Source organism: Lissotriton vulgaris, chromosome 1_1, assembly GCF_964263255.1.
Source record: "Lissotriton vulgaris chromosome 1_1, aLisVul1.2, whole genome shotgun sequence".
NCBI classification, from domain to species: Eukaryota; Metazoa; Chordata; class Amphibia; order Caudata; family Salamandridae; genus Lissotriton; species Lissotriton vulgaris.
The window spans coordinates 1193638558-1193653051 of record NC_141685.1 but is presented as its reverse complement, the minus strand read 5'-3'; the positions used below and the strand labels follow the sequence as shown (position 1 = coordinate 1193653051).

The following is a 14494-nucleotide window of genomic DNA, read 5'->3' as shown; positions in this document are numbered from 1 at the left end:
GAGTGGATGGAGTTCATTAGGCGAATGGTGTCTTCTGTGGTGATTGGGTTCCAGTTGATAAGGTTATTCGGAGGGGGTGCAGGTTCGGGGGTGAGAGGGGTTGACTGGTTTATGGGTTGGTTGTCAAAGCTGTTATGAATGTCGGCGATTTTGTCATGGAAGAAAGAGGCGAGGGAGTCGCAGAGGACTTGAGAGGGGGTGATGTCGTTGGAGCTAGCGGTGGGGTTGTTGAATTCTTTGATGATGTTGAAAAGTTCCTTGCTGTTGTGGGCGTTGTTGTCTAGTCGGTCTTTGAGTGCTGATTTCTTGGCTGTCCGGATTAGTTGGTGGTGTTTGCGGGTGGCGTTTTTGAGGGCGGCTTGGGTGATCGTATTTGGGTCTTTTTTCCAAGATTTTTCAAGGAAGCGGCAGAGTTTCTTGGATCTTTTAAGGTCATCATTAAACCATGGGGCGTTCTTGCTTCCTTGCTTGATTTGATGTTTTTCAGGGGTGCTAGTTTGTCGGCTGTTTGGGTTAACCAATGTGTGAGGTTGATGGCGGCTTGGTTAGGGTTCGTCGAGTAGGCAGGGTGTTTTTGAAGAAGTGATGTGGAGATCTGGTCGATTGAGATTTTGTTCCAATTTCTTCGCAGAGTTGGTTGAGGGTGGTTGTCAGTTGTGGTCTTGTTGTAAATGAAGAGGATGCAACTGCGGTCCGTCCAGTGGAGGGTTGTTGAGTGAGTGAAGGAGATATGTTTGCTGGAGGTGAAGATGGGGTCGAGTGTGTGTCCTGCATAGTGGGTGGGGGTGTTAACAAGTTGTTTGAGTCCGAGATTGGCGAGATTGTCCAAGAGGGTGGTAGGGTTCCTGTCGTTGCTCTTTTCCAGATGGAAATTGAGGTCTCCCAGTAGAATGTATTCTTCTGAGGGGAGGGCGTGTGGGGTGATGAAGTCAGTGATGTCTTCGCTGAATTGTGTACGGGGTCCTGGGGGTCTGTAGAGGAGGGTGCCTCTGAGTGTGGTCTTGGGGTCGGTGTGGATCTGGAAGTGGAGGTGTTCGACGATAGCGAGGTTGTCTTCTGAGCTGGTTGAGACGCGGATGGTGTTCTTATGGACGATGGTCAACATGGGGCAACTCTTAGTGTAAACATCGGAAAAAGGTACGGATTTATGGAATCTTCTATTTTAATTGAGAGGAAAAGCTTCAGATATTAGATCGACCTTTATCTAGAAGGGGTGATCCAAAAACAACCTCTTGACTCTATCAGAGGAAGGTGTTCCTCTCTGGTGATACATAATACTTGAGCTCTTGGGTTGCAAAGAGAAATGACTGACTAACTACGTTTTCACTCATAGGATCGATGACATCACATGATTGAACAGCATTAACTATGGAGAGCAAAATGAAGTGCATATAAATGAATGTTAAATTACATGCTGGGCATGCATGAATAGTACTAAGACATGATCCAAACTCACACAAAGGTAGACGGAAAGTAGACCATTTACCAAGAGAAAATCATATGTATGCATGTTGTGTACATGTTACATTGTTAGATGAAAGCCATGCACAGAGTACACGCTGATATCTTTAAGTAATGGCTCAAGTAACTCTCACTTTCTCCCAGCTGCTTCTGCAACGTCAGCAGTTCCTGCTGCACCTCTCCCAAGGAGAAGCCCGGTGTCGCACTGGAGCCAGGACCAAGGTGAGGCAGGCCAGATCTGAGGGCTAGGAAGTTTGTATGATCAGGGTAAGGTCCCCCAGAAATGCTACCTGAGCAAGTGATAGGGTTGAAATGATGGCCTAGAAAAGGAAAAATAGAAAAACCAATTAAAATAATATCAATGAGATGGCTCCGTAGAATACAGAAGGAAAGAATATTGTTACTGTAGAACAAGAAGAGCTAATCTTTAGATCAACCAAGGCTTAGCAAACACAGTGTGGAACTGAGCTGACCTGGGGGACTGTGGGTAAGAGGTCAGACTATAAACTGAGCTGGAAGTATGGTATGACTTGAAGGAGAACTGGGGAGGGCTAAGTGTTGCAGTCAAATATGAGGGAATGCATTTAGAGTGAGTGAGGACAGCAATATTTTTACATAGACAAGGATAGGAAAGGAGAAAAGGCCAATTTACTTTAAGGTCATTGTAGAAGAGAAAGGATTGAGAAAAGGAGGTATTAGTTGCCAGCTGATTTTGAAGCATCTAGTATGTTGGTTTGATGTATTAAGGGAATCATTATGAGTGATGTGGTCTTCTTATCATTCCAGGTGGCTGCCCTTATCAGTGATAAGGAAGGTAAGCTAAGACTCAAAAGCTGTTTAGAGACGCTTCTAGATCTTGTGGATGTAGTGTCAAATTGTTGTAGAATGGTTATAGGTCATGTTATCACTGCAAGAGATATAAAGGGATGGTCTCTTGGCAGAGTTTTCATTTGGTCACAAGGAACTGAAGGTGCGATGATGTGAAAGGTGCATGAGAGATGTTCAAAAGAGAGGAAATTACGACGAGAATGAGGGTTGTGAAAAGGGTGTGTATAGACTGGAGTGGGTATTGGTAGAGGATTGATCAAAGAGAAGGTTTTAGAAAAGTTTCTACTGACAATTACTGAGGTGAAAATGAAAGTCTCCAAGACTAATCAGTGACAGAGTGGTTGGAAAGGAGCTTAAATGCCTGATTAGGGTTTGATGGACAGAGAAGTGTCTGTTGGAATAGCAAAGGACATTACCTCTGCCATCCCGATGGTACTCTGTCTGTCAAATTTAAAGATGACCTTTGAAGGAGCCGCCATCACAGCGGTCCCCTTCAAGGTACATAAAGGTCGGGGGTCAGCTACTTTTGGTTTTAATGGCTAGTCACCAAGCTTTTCAACTTTTTCTGTTTTTCAGAAACAAACTCCCAGCGTGGTCATTGTTATTTATTTTTTTCTCTGACGGGCCTATTCTATTGGTCCGTCGAGGATGCTTTCCGTTGATGGAACCTACGAGTGCTCCGATGACGAAAACCTTACAGTCAACCTGTCTCTAAATTAGGAAAGTGGATCAAGAATTTGGTACTCTGTTGGGTTTGCAGCTGACTACTCTGTTTGTTAAACTTTAAATGAAGCCCTAAAGATGCATCACATTCCCCACATACAACCAGACTACTCCAGACGGGCAATACAATGCAATGATATGCACACTAAAGGCAGAGGGGGCGGGGGCAGAGGCCACAATATGCTACTGGGAAAAAGATGGGGAGATGGTAGAGGTGGGACAGTTTTATAGGATTCTTAGTAAAAGGATTACTCTCCACCTCATGACAGGACACACTCGCAGGGTGTGAGGGAAAGTGGTGTCATCAGTGTAGAGGAGCAGAGATTGTTGTGTTGTTTTTGGCCAATTTTGGTCCACTATATGAAGGCATTAAGGGGTGGAAAAGCATTGTAAGGATTTGTAATAAATTAGGTATTTAACATATTATCAAAGCAAAACAGAGGCCGAGTTAGATGATGTGTAAAATGTAGGTTATAGAGAGGTACAAGTCATTGTGCTTTTGAGTTGGCGAAGGAAGCGCCTGGCAAAGGGTTTGCAGCAATTCTGTTTGCGCTGCGTTTTAAAACTGTCTAGATAAATTGTGAACATCGTTTTTTAAAACTCACATTACTGTTGATCATATATTTTAAATCACTTATTCCCACCTGTGCACTCTGCTAATCACACTCGGTCACCGAGCGTCTTCCCCGGTCCACCATGGATTCTTCCGATTGTGTGGCGGGAATTATGGCAGAAGTGCTGTTTTAGCAGACATATCGCATTACGGAGGTTAGAAGTCTAGTTTTCTGACTGGCTGCATAACTTTGGATGCTTGCCTCAACACGCAGTGGGCGCGCCGCTGGCGCCTAAGGCAAGCCTGTCTGCGCCCGTCCGCGCCTGTACCAGGCCAAGGGCCACGAACCCTGGCTCTTCTACGCCAGCATTACACGGCACAGCAATAACCTACTCCAGCACTGAGCTAAGAAATATCCGCCTTGTCACTAAAACACACACATGTCCTCTCCTTCACACATGCTCATTATCCAGTAATTCTTTTTTCGGCTGCTCCAATTGCTCATTTAAGCTGAATACTAACATCATATAAGTGGCACCTGCGGCCCAATCTTTGCACACAAATCACGATCTTGTGCATTTAGCACTCATAAACTCCCGCTAACTTCCTAAACATAAATGTGAAATAGCGGACTTCATATCAGACCACAACTCGGACATATTATTCATAACAGAAACCTGGGGAGACCCATCTTCTGGTCCTGATTTTTGCACCGCAAAAAAAGGAGGAGGACTAGCAATTACATACCGAGATAAATACCTAGTCAGGGCTTAGACAATCCCCACCACGACCTGTGAAGCCATAACATTTACCATAACGCTCAATTATTCACAAACCTTCAAAGGAACCCTTCTCTGCCATCCCCCAGGCCCTCGAGCTGAGTTCCTCTCTGCTTTAGGTAGCTTACTGGAACCTCTAGTCGGAGAACCTGACTTTACCTTCTTGGGTGATTTCAATTTCCACATAAAAACCCTTGACGATAATGGCACGTCAACCCTCATTACAGAACTGGAGGCAGTGGACCAGCCCCACTCATTCAGCCGGTCATACTTTTGAAGGGCTCTTCACCAGCAACATTCAAATATCACTAATAAAAACCATACCCCTGACATGGACTGACCACTGGGCAGTCCTGTTCAATATTCAGGCAAACAAAAAAACACCCTCCACACATTATCTCCACCCCACATCCTCAATTAAAAGCTTGGAGCTGCCTGAATCAGCAACTCCTCAAAACACATATGTCATCCACCAACTACGATCCCACACCAGACCCTTCAATTGCCTCATCTAATTATTCCGACTGGCTTAATAATGCCTTCAACCTCCTAGTACGATTGAAAAACGTTTAAAAAAATCGAACCACTCCATCAGCCCCCTGGTTCTCTGAGGCTCTCAGGCTTGAAAAACAATGTTGCAGGAACCTCGAGAGACATTGGCGCAGAGGCTACAATATCACCGACAAAACCTGTAATAAGGAAGCAATCTCCAAATATAAGCATCTCATTATCTTGGAGAAAAGCAAATACTACCTCAATCCGATAGAGTCGGCCCAAAACTCCACCAAGCAGCTTTTTCAAGTAGTCACCAAACTATCAGGGTCTGCAATAAATCCTCCAATAGCTCTCACCCAAGATCTTTGCAATGCCCTGGCTAACTCCTTCCTAGACAAATTTAGTAATATATACGTGAACTTCGCGGCCCAACCTAGATCTGACTATTCAACGGTCACTCCTCATATTGAAGAAAACAACCCCTCTTTTTCAACTTTTAGCCAAGTCTCACCAAAACAGATCAATGACCTCATTTTAACCATCAAGTCAGGTTTCCCCACTGACCCTTGCCCTTCTACTGTTTTAAAACTGATTCCTGACACACTAGCCCCAAACCTAACAGAAATCTGGAAAAAAGCTATCATCAAGCCGCTACTGAAGAAGCAGCACTTCGACCCTTCAGACACAAAAAAACTACAGACCTATTGCAAGCCTTCCTTTCCCAGCCAAATATTTGAGAAAATATTGAACTCACAATCGGCCAACTAAATCAAAAACAATAACCTCCTGGACGAGGCGCAATTCGGCGTTAGGAAAGTTCACGGCACAGAAACTACCCTCATCAAAGCAGTAGATGATAACAATCTTAGACCAAGGTGGTACGGCTGTGCTTGTGCTGCTAGATTTGTCAGCAGCTTTTGACACGGTCGATCACTTTACCCTGATCGATTGTGTCTCAAACATCAGCGTCAAACTGAAAGCCAAAGAATTACTGGCCTCCTTTCTTTCTGACCGCACACAAATAGTGAGTCTCGGCGATTACAAGTCCTCTCCTTTTACCCTCCTGTGAGGTGTGCCACAGGGTGTTCAGCCTAGTACTTGGAACTGTAGTTTCAATTATTTGCTGGGGTTCTTTTGTCACATATAAACCTCGACTGTGCATAGATGATGGATGCATGTAGTTTGTGTGAAAGTGGATGAGTTTGAGTGACTGTAGTATGGTTACATTTATTAAAGTCAAACTAGGGGAATTGTGTTTTTTTCTGTCTTTTGTTATGTTCTTTTTTGTAACTTGGTTTTGAACAACAATAGATCAGTAGAAATGTATTTATAATTATGTAAAATGGATATGAATTTTGTATAACATGTTCTTATGAAGAAAATATATATATCTTAAAAAAACAAAAAAGATATAAGAAAAAAGAAATGATTAAAGAAATTACATTTTGATATAATAAAAATAATGGAATATATATTCTTATGTGTCACTGTTGCATATAAATGTTTGATTAAGTCGATATGAACAATGTTCTAATGAAAAGTATAAATAGGCTATGAGTGAAATATTTAGTATTGTGCCACAGGGTTCATCCTGCAGTCCAACACATTTTAACATCTATGTGCCGGACCCAACGGATGGGTCTTACCTCCTACGCCGACGACACACAATTGGTGCTAGCAATCTACAATGACGGAGGAGCGATTGCGGCTAGATTTCAAAGTGGAATGCTCGCCATCAGTACCTGGATGGCCAACAATTGCCTAAAGTTAAATTCCAACAAAACGGAGGTTTTGATTTTTAGTAAGCTCTATCCTGTCTGGTCTTCCATCTGGTGGCCCACTGATCTGGGACTACCGCCTCCCTCGGTATAGAAAGTTAGAAACCTAGGTATCATGTTCGATGACAAACTGGCTTTCACATCACATGCCAATGCAGTCGTCTCGTCATCCTTTTACACCCTAAGGATGATAAAAAACTCCTACCCTTTCTTCCACCCAATGCTGGAAAACCCTTATCAACACTCTAGTAATGTCCAAAATCGATTACTCCAATGGCCTTTTTATTAACGCTCAGAAAAAGGTCACCAACCCAGGCACCCCCAAGTATCGACCAATCTCATCAGTAGTTCGAAAACTTCACTGGCTACCCATAATAAGCCGAATTAAATTCAAGGATCTTTTCATTGTCTTCAAGGTCATCCACAAAACTGGACCAGACTTCTTGAAGAAGGGTTTGTGTGGGTATACTCCCAACAGAACCTTGTGCTCATCACAGGCCAATCTTCTGATGATCCCTCGAACAAAAAAAGTTTCCTGGAGTGACAGAAGGTTCACTGTCACCACTGCCAAACTATGGAACACCCTTCCTCTGCATATTAAATCCTGCCCAACTTCATTTGCCTTCAGGCTCCTCTGGCTCCATGCTCTACACAGTCCGCAGCGAAGAGACACCCAAGGGTCTTTGCGCGCTCTACAAATTGCTTAAATAAAATATATAAATGTCTAGATGGGGTGGTAATGAAATGAGGTTGAAATGGGGTGTTTACTTCGGAAGCTGTGATGGAGTATGGGTAACAAGGTAGTGTTGTGTTTGTCCAACATGCTCATTGTGGTGTCAATAACCAGGTAGATGTAGTGGTATGCTCTAGAGTTTATGAATCTGTCTGACTGCTGACCGGAGAGGTACTGCTGCTTCTGTGCCAATAAACTTGCTACAAAACCTGCTTGTCCTCTCCATCTTTACAAATATGGCAACAAGCAGACTTATCCAAGCAGTTGTCACCAAAGCTGAATTTCCAGCGGCTCAAGGACAAACTGAGACTGTTCTTGCTGTCCCAGTGGCTGTTGAAGTCGTTTTATTATCTCTGAGGAGTCATACTTGCACCGAGGTGAGTGGGGCAGAGGAGAAGCTACAGATAGCGTTGAGGAGGAGATTTCATTTTTCTTTTCAGACCTGATACATGGCATTTGCTTGATAGTGTGACACTATCCAAGCCATTGGAACACAAGAGGCATACTTGGAGATAAAAAAAAGAGCCTACTACGTGCACCCTGCTGCACTCATGATTGTGTCTACAAGTTTCCTGTGAGATCTGGACTTCTTCACAGATTTAAGCAATTGTGCAGGGAACTTCAACTGTTTTCAGGAATTTGAAAAATATTGGCTCAGTTTGTTATTCACTTTCCCCGCATCCTGAGAATTAGTGAATGCATCAACTATATGTGACTAAAATTGATCTGACGCTCACTTCTCCATAATATGGATCACTTCTCGGACCTTTGCATTATTACTGGAGTGCAGTGACATGCTTATCTTACAAGTGCGCAGCAGCCGAAACCTTTAATCTCACTCCCCGTAATAATGTTTTTCAGTACCAGGGGAGCCACCAATGAAAGTCCCTGAGGTGACAGAATATTTTCTTAATTATCTATCTACAATAGAAGACAATGCTTTAGAAGAATTCACACCTACAAAGAAAAAGAATATCTAATTCCATGCTTTATATCCTGAAAAGGAGTAGTGAGCAATTCCTATTAAAGATCTCTCAACTGCTCGTAAATTATCATCTGGATATTCTTCAGAACTGGAGAAGAAGAACAACACAACTGCTTTTAAAGTAGACAGAGTCCATAGAAATAAACCAGAGAATGATACACATCTGTCTGTTACTGACCTGTTGCCTGCTAACACTGCCACCGACATTTAGACCCCCCCAGGATATAGCGGCATGGATTAGCAAATTTAGCGGCACAAAAATGAAAATTTAGCGGCACAAATATGGAAATTCTGCGGCATTTTATGTGGCCATTTTTCCTAGGTGTGGGGGGGGGGGGAGAGGTGTTGGTCCACTAGCGATGGTAATGATGACTCCTTTGTCTACAGCTGAGTGCCAGGTTCTCAGGTTACAGGAGAGATGCTGAATGGTAAGCGGGTACTTAGAAAGCTGTTGTCACTTCATGCAAATCGACAATTGACACATGACCCATGCTGGGAGACACGTCGCAGCTCGGTGCATGTCACAGTCCCAATAACAAATTGACTTCTTCAGGCTTTGTAAATGCTTGTTGTTATTTACAGATCCAAGTGGCATCTTCCATGTTGGTATGGCAACTAAAAAAAAGTTCGAAAATAGTGTCATTCTGCTGGTGCATGCATGCGTTGTGATACATGCGCGTGTCAGCGGAATGCTTCAACTGGGTATGTCACATCATTGCGCCTTTTTTCTGTCTATCTATCTCTTCTATCTATGTCTGTTTACTTATCTTTCTTTCTTTAACCAATGTTGCACAGCATTGAGTTGAGAAAGGCATTCTTTTTCCCATTCTCCTTCCTTCCCCAACACTATAAAGTGTCGCTAAAAGCCAGTGACCAAGCAATCAGGTACCAAGAAACAAGACCTATTGGCTTTGCCAATGCCTGTTTTGACTAAAGCGCAGCCGTGACTGTAAAGTGATAAATGCTCCCATAGTTTGGCCCTGTTTTCCAAGTTTTGTATGGTATTGCACCACCCTGTCCTCGATCTTGATCAGCATACCTAAATATTATCTTTGTCTGATGCATCATTTAGCGTAGCACCTTAAAGCCCTAATATTCATGCAGGGAGCAATACTAATGTGGCAGGTTCTCAATTCACTTTGCAAACGTTGATTATATTTTGCCCTGAAAAGAGAGGGTTGTGCTCTGCGAGTGTCATTTGAAAGCAGATCAGACAGCAGAGCAGAGTTACAGGCCACAAAATGTCTTCCTTTTTATTTCAACACACCTCTGCTTCACTTTTTTTCGTCAGTGCCGCCCGTGTTTTGTATCCAGATGTAGCCGCTCACATTTGACAACGTAAATAGGTGCCCTAAATCGACGTGTTAAAACCCGCCATTTTGACCGTTAGCCACAAATATTGGAAGCTCGCATTCACTTTGCCACGTGTTTTTGTATAGCCTTTCTATGCTTTCTCGGGGAGAAAGTAAGTGCAGACATCCAAAGGAGAGTCCACCGCCCCTCCTGAGAATGACAGTTTCACTACCCAGACCCCCCAGGATATAGCGGCTTTTGTAAAAATGCAGAGATTTCGACAAAAGTGCCGATTTCGCGGGCACTTTTGTAAAAATCGCTGCATTTTTACAAAAGTGACGATTTAGCATCAAATCGTGAAATCGCGAAATTGCTAAATCCTGGAGGGTCTGGGCATTGCCGCACCTGCTACAGGGGAGAGAGAGGACCGAAAGCCCCACGCTGCAGCGCGGCCACCTGCCACGTCATCGCCAGCGCCCGGAGGCGCATTTAACGGACAAGGCTCCCGCAGCGCTGGAGTCCGTTACTGACCTGTTGCCTGCTAACACTGCCACCGACATTGCCGCACCTGCTACCGGGGGAGAGAGAGAGGACCGCTAGCGCCCGGAGGCACATTTAACGCGGACAGGGCTCCCACGGGCGAGCTCGGGTGCTGCCCGGGCGCTGCGCGGGCCAAGGGCGGACCCATCCGCACCCGTCCGTGCCCGTCCACGGCTGTAAGGGGCTGGGCTGTCTCTCCAACATCTTCACTGGAAATTAAGTAAGCCTATGAAATTGACTTTGACTCTGGACTTAAGGGGGTAATCTTTTGTGCTGAAAGGAGAGTCTTGTTGTAGGAACAAGCTGTTATTAATGTTAAATCCCTAAATTGCATCCTGATTAAGTTTACACCTGAGGTGTCATGAGCAAAACTGCACATAAGGGGGGAACAGGGGCAGGAGTGGTGGGGACTCTAGATGCCTTCCTTTTGTGGATCGAATCCGTGTTAATACACGAGATTGGGCTCACAGAACAGAGGCTCTCCTTAGATCCACTAAATCCATTCACAAAGCAAGTTCCAGTACCAGAGTCCTCTGTCACTGTAGCTATGAGCCCCCGAACCTCTCTCAGAATTACAGCTGGTCCAGAGCAGGGCACCCCCCATTCTTCTCAAATGGTTAACTTGTCTTGCCCAACCCCACCCTTCCCGCTAAATATCCGTACCAGGCACCAAAGGTCAACACAAGCCCCCAAAGGAAATGATCAGTCTAAGAAAAGGAAAGCGCATAGTGCCCCCAAAGCTAGTCATCAGATCTTGCCCAACTCAAGTGTAATGAAGACAAGTCCGAGGTCCTTTTTTATGGCTCCTTTCCTGATAAATTCAGTGAATTTTTATGGCCTCGTGATCTGCCATGCCCCAAATCCATGGGTGGCCCAGCAAAAAACCTTGGAGTTTGGTTTGGGAATGACCTTAAGTTTGAGGACCATATTAAAAAACTTACGGGGATTTGTTTTTCCACTCTCAAAGCCTTACGTAGGTTTTTTCCCCTCCTTCCGAGAGAGGCTAAAGAGACGGTGTTGCGTGCTCTGATACTCTCCAGGCTTGATAACGCGAACGGTCTGTTTTGCGGTCTTCCTGCTTATCTGATCAAACGCCTAGAGGTCATCCAAAACGCGGCCGCAAGACTTCTGTTCAACTTGCACAGGAGATCTAGCGTCCGCCCCTTCCTCTGCAGCTTGCATTGGCTCCCGGTTGCCCACCGGATTATGTTTCAAACACTTGTTCTTTCTTTCCGCGCGCTCCATCAGACTGGTCCTGTCTAACTGAGGAAAAGGTTTGCCTTGTACATTCCTAATCGTTGCCTCCGCTCGGCCAACCAGTGTCAAATGATTGTGCCTAGATTTAAGTATTCCCGACTAAGGGTCCAGTCCATTTCGGTTAGGGCCTCTATGGCTTGGAATGCTCTCCCTCTCCATCTTAGGGCTGCCCCGACCATTACGGCCTTTAAGAAAGGGCTGAAACACATCTGTTTAGTGTTACTCTTTAACTGCCAACTCTTTCTCGCCTTCTGAACCTTCTCGCCTTCCCTGCCAGGATACTATTCTAGTAATAGAGCGAGTTATAAAAGCTTTTATATCATTATATCATTGTATCATTATCAAAGCAGGCAAAGAGCAGGAATGTAGGTCATGGGATGAGAGGCCCCACAGCGATACCCACCGATTTTGACAAAACTAAGGGGGCTGAGGTCAGCATTAATCCACCTGTCATGGCGAGTCGCCACCCTGATACCCCAAGGGCACACTATGACTTCATGAAACAGTTGGAAGAAAAGCTTTTAGCCTTGATTAACCCCATAATGTTGAAATTAGAAGCAATCAACCAAAGATTGAGCAATATTGAGCCGTACATATCTAAGGATCAACTTGTTAACCCTGGGAACAGACAAGTAGAAGATTCAGCCGCTAGCGAGATGAGAACTCTATTTAGATCACCACGTTCTGATGTTAGAGATTTGATCCTGTCCCCTTTCCATGACCATGTTTTCTGCATCACATGACTTACCTGCTGAGGGGTTAAATGCTGTGTACGCCCCTGCCTTGTTGCTTGGTTTCTTTTCCTTGTTGGGGATTTAGTCCAGGTCCTGGTTCCTGTATCTTCAGTGGATCTTGTACTCCTGTGCTCACGAGCTCGTGAGCTTTGTGCCTGCTTTTTCCTTGTTTCCGTTCCCTGTCCCTTTCTGCACCTTCCCTTCCTGTGTATTCCTGCCTTCCTCCCCCCCCTTCCCCTTCCTCAGTTGCTGTGAGGACCTTTTGGTAGTTTTATTTATCTTCCCGCTCTTATTGTGTTCGGGACTGTTGGGGGTGTACTGGGGCTCCGGTACCCCTGTGAAAGTTGTTTGCGGGACGTGGGTGGACTTGGTTGGACTCCACGGCTCGCCCAGGATTGACGCGCTGATGCGTGTCGGAGCCGCGGGTCCCCGCTTCCTCATCTTTTGGATCCTGTTGATATCGTTGTGAGAACTTTGGACCTTTTTCGCGTTCTTGATTCGGACGAAGGCGGCTGCTGCGCTTCGGTTTCGTGAGAACTTCTCTACGTTTTTATGTATCCCTGTATGAAAAATGGATACTTAGAGGTTTTTTTTTTAAGTCTATTAGTCGACTTTTTCCCCCTGAGAATAATTGGAGACGGGTTGGGAGCATTTCTTGCTGGTATCACCTATGCTGGATTCACCTTTGCTCACTAACTAAGCTACAAGCCGCGAGGACTCCACCTTGGGATACGCTGGCTTCAAGGACCGGTAAGGAAGTCATATTTTGTGTTTATTGTGGATACAGCATGGTCATGGTTAGGGTATAAGGGGTTTTTAAGTGTTGAGTGCAGACTGGTAATATCGTGCCTTATTCCTTAGGTGCAGATACATGGTGGCAGTCTATTCTCCCTGGTGGTTCCAACGGAGTGATCAGCAGTCTCCTTGTTTATTTTTCCCACCCTCTCCCTATGCTCATCTGCTTGCTCATTGTGTTACTTCCAGTGAACGGCATAGGGGTATTGGTAGTGGATTGGGACATACTTCGTTCCTGCAGTGTCACGGGCTTAGAGGCGAATCCCAACATCTGACATGGCCGGCCCCTCATCTTCCGTGGTAATTCCTCTGAATCCCCCTACATCACATGTATCGATTGGCAGGGAAGGGCCAAAGGGCCCAGTAGGGAGAATACAGAGCTTGGGATGCGCTTTGCCTGTAGCAGTCTCCTTACATCTTCCACCCGAGGCGACTCCACACACCATTATTCTGGCAAATGTTTCGAAACTTCAAGGAGAGGAGCATTGGTCCTCATTTAAGAACAAGGCCCTCCACTTTTTGAACACTAAGACAGGGCTTGGGAACCATGTCTTTAGTGAGTTTAAGATGGTGAGAAGGGTTGCTTGGGTAGGTCACTCTTAAAAAGGTTTGGATGGGGACTGCGTAGTCCTAAGCTTCAGGTCTCCGATCATGGTTCGGTGCATCCTGGATCGGGCAGCCCCCCTTCGGATTAGTACAGAGGCTATCAGTGTTCTCCCGCTGGGATACTTTTACCAATCTGGTATACATCTCAGGGCTGCATGGGAGAGGACAACTTGGAACCTGCCGGGACCCATTAATTGTGCAGCCCCGACCGCCAATAGATTTGAGGTGCTTAGCACACTTGAAGAAAACGATTGACTGCTTCCAAAAATAGACCACAAAATATATGGGAAAACTATAACCCAGGGCCTTAGAGAGAATAAAATTACAATGAATAATCAGAGCCAAGGGGGCACTTTGTTAATAACAACCGATGCACCCAAGGGCATCAATAATTGGGAAGATCACTCAGGGGTGGCAAATAGTATAAATAAGGTGTCAAAGGCTGTTGTATGTCCAGTGCTGGGCATAACTGTTCCTAGTGTAATCCCTCGAGCTAATGGGCATTACCAATGCAGCAAACTAAGCCCTGGCTTCAAACAATTGTCTTTGGTCTCATGGAACATCGCAGGGTTAGAAAGTAAATTAATATCACTTGATTGGCTCACATTTATAGATAAAAATGATGTTATAACACTTCAGGAAACATGGTTAGGGGAGCGGGAGTACCGACAAGGCTATTTAAATTTCTTCAAGCCCGCCGCTCCCAGCCAGCGGGGTAAACCCATAGGGGGTTTAACCATTTGGGTGAGACAGGATGGCAGGTACAAAGTCAAACAGATGGACTCCGAGAGTAGTGACATTTTAATAATTAAGATCCAAATCCCGGAGTCTAAGGACCTCTTCATTTTTAGCATCTACGCAAGGGGGAAGCCTGGGGGTAAAGTTTTGGATACTATTGCCCTGCTAGATTCGTATCTTGACTATTATAATGGAA

General features: G+C 45.0%; 1 protein-coding gene across 1 annotated transcript in view; it reads right to left on the bottom strand.

Annotated features, from left to right (window-relative positions):
* The window catches only part of LOC147748891 (myomegalin-like), a 1575921-nt gene that overhangs the window by 312516 nt on the left and 1248911 nt on the right, over window positions 1-14494 (bottom strand). Inside the window, exon 30 of the mRNA XM_086928761.1 lies at window positions 1596-1781. Coding sequence (XP_086784887.1) covers window positions 1596-1781 — 186 coding nt within the window. The remainder of the gene's footprint in view (window positions 1-1595; window positions 1782-14494) is intronic.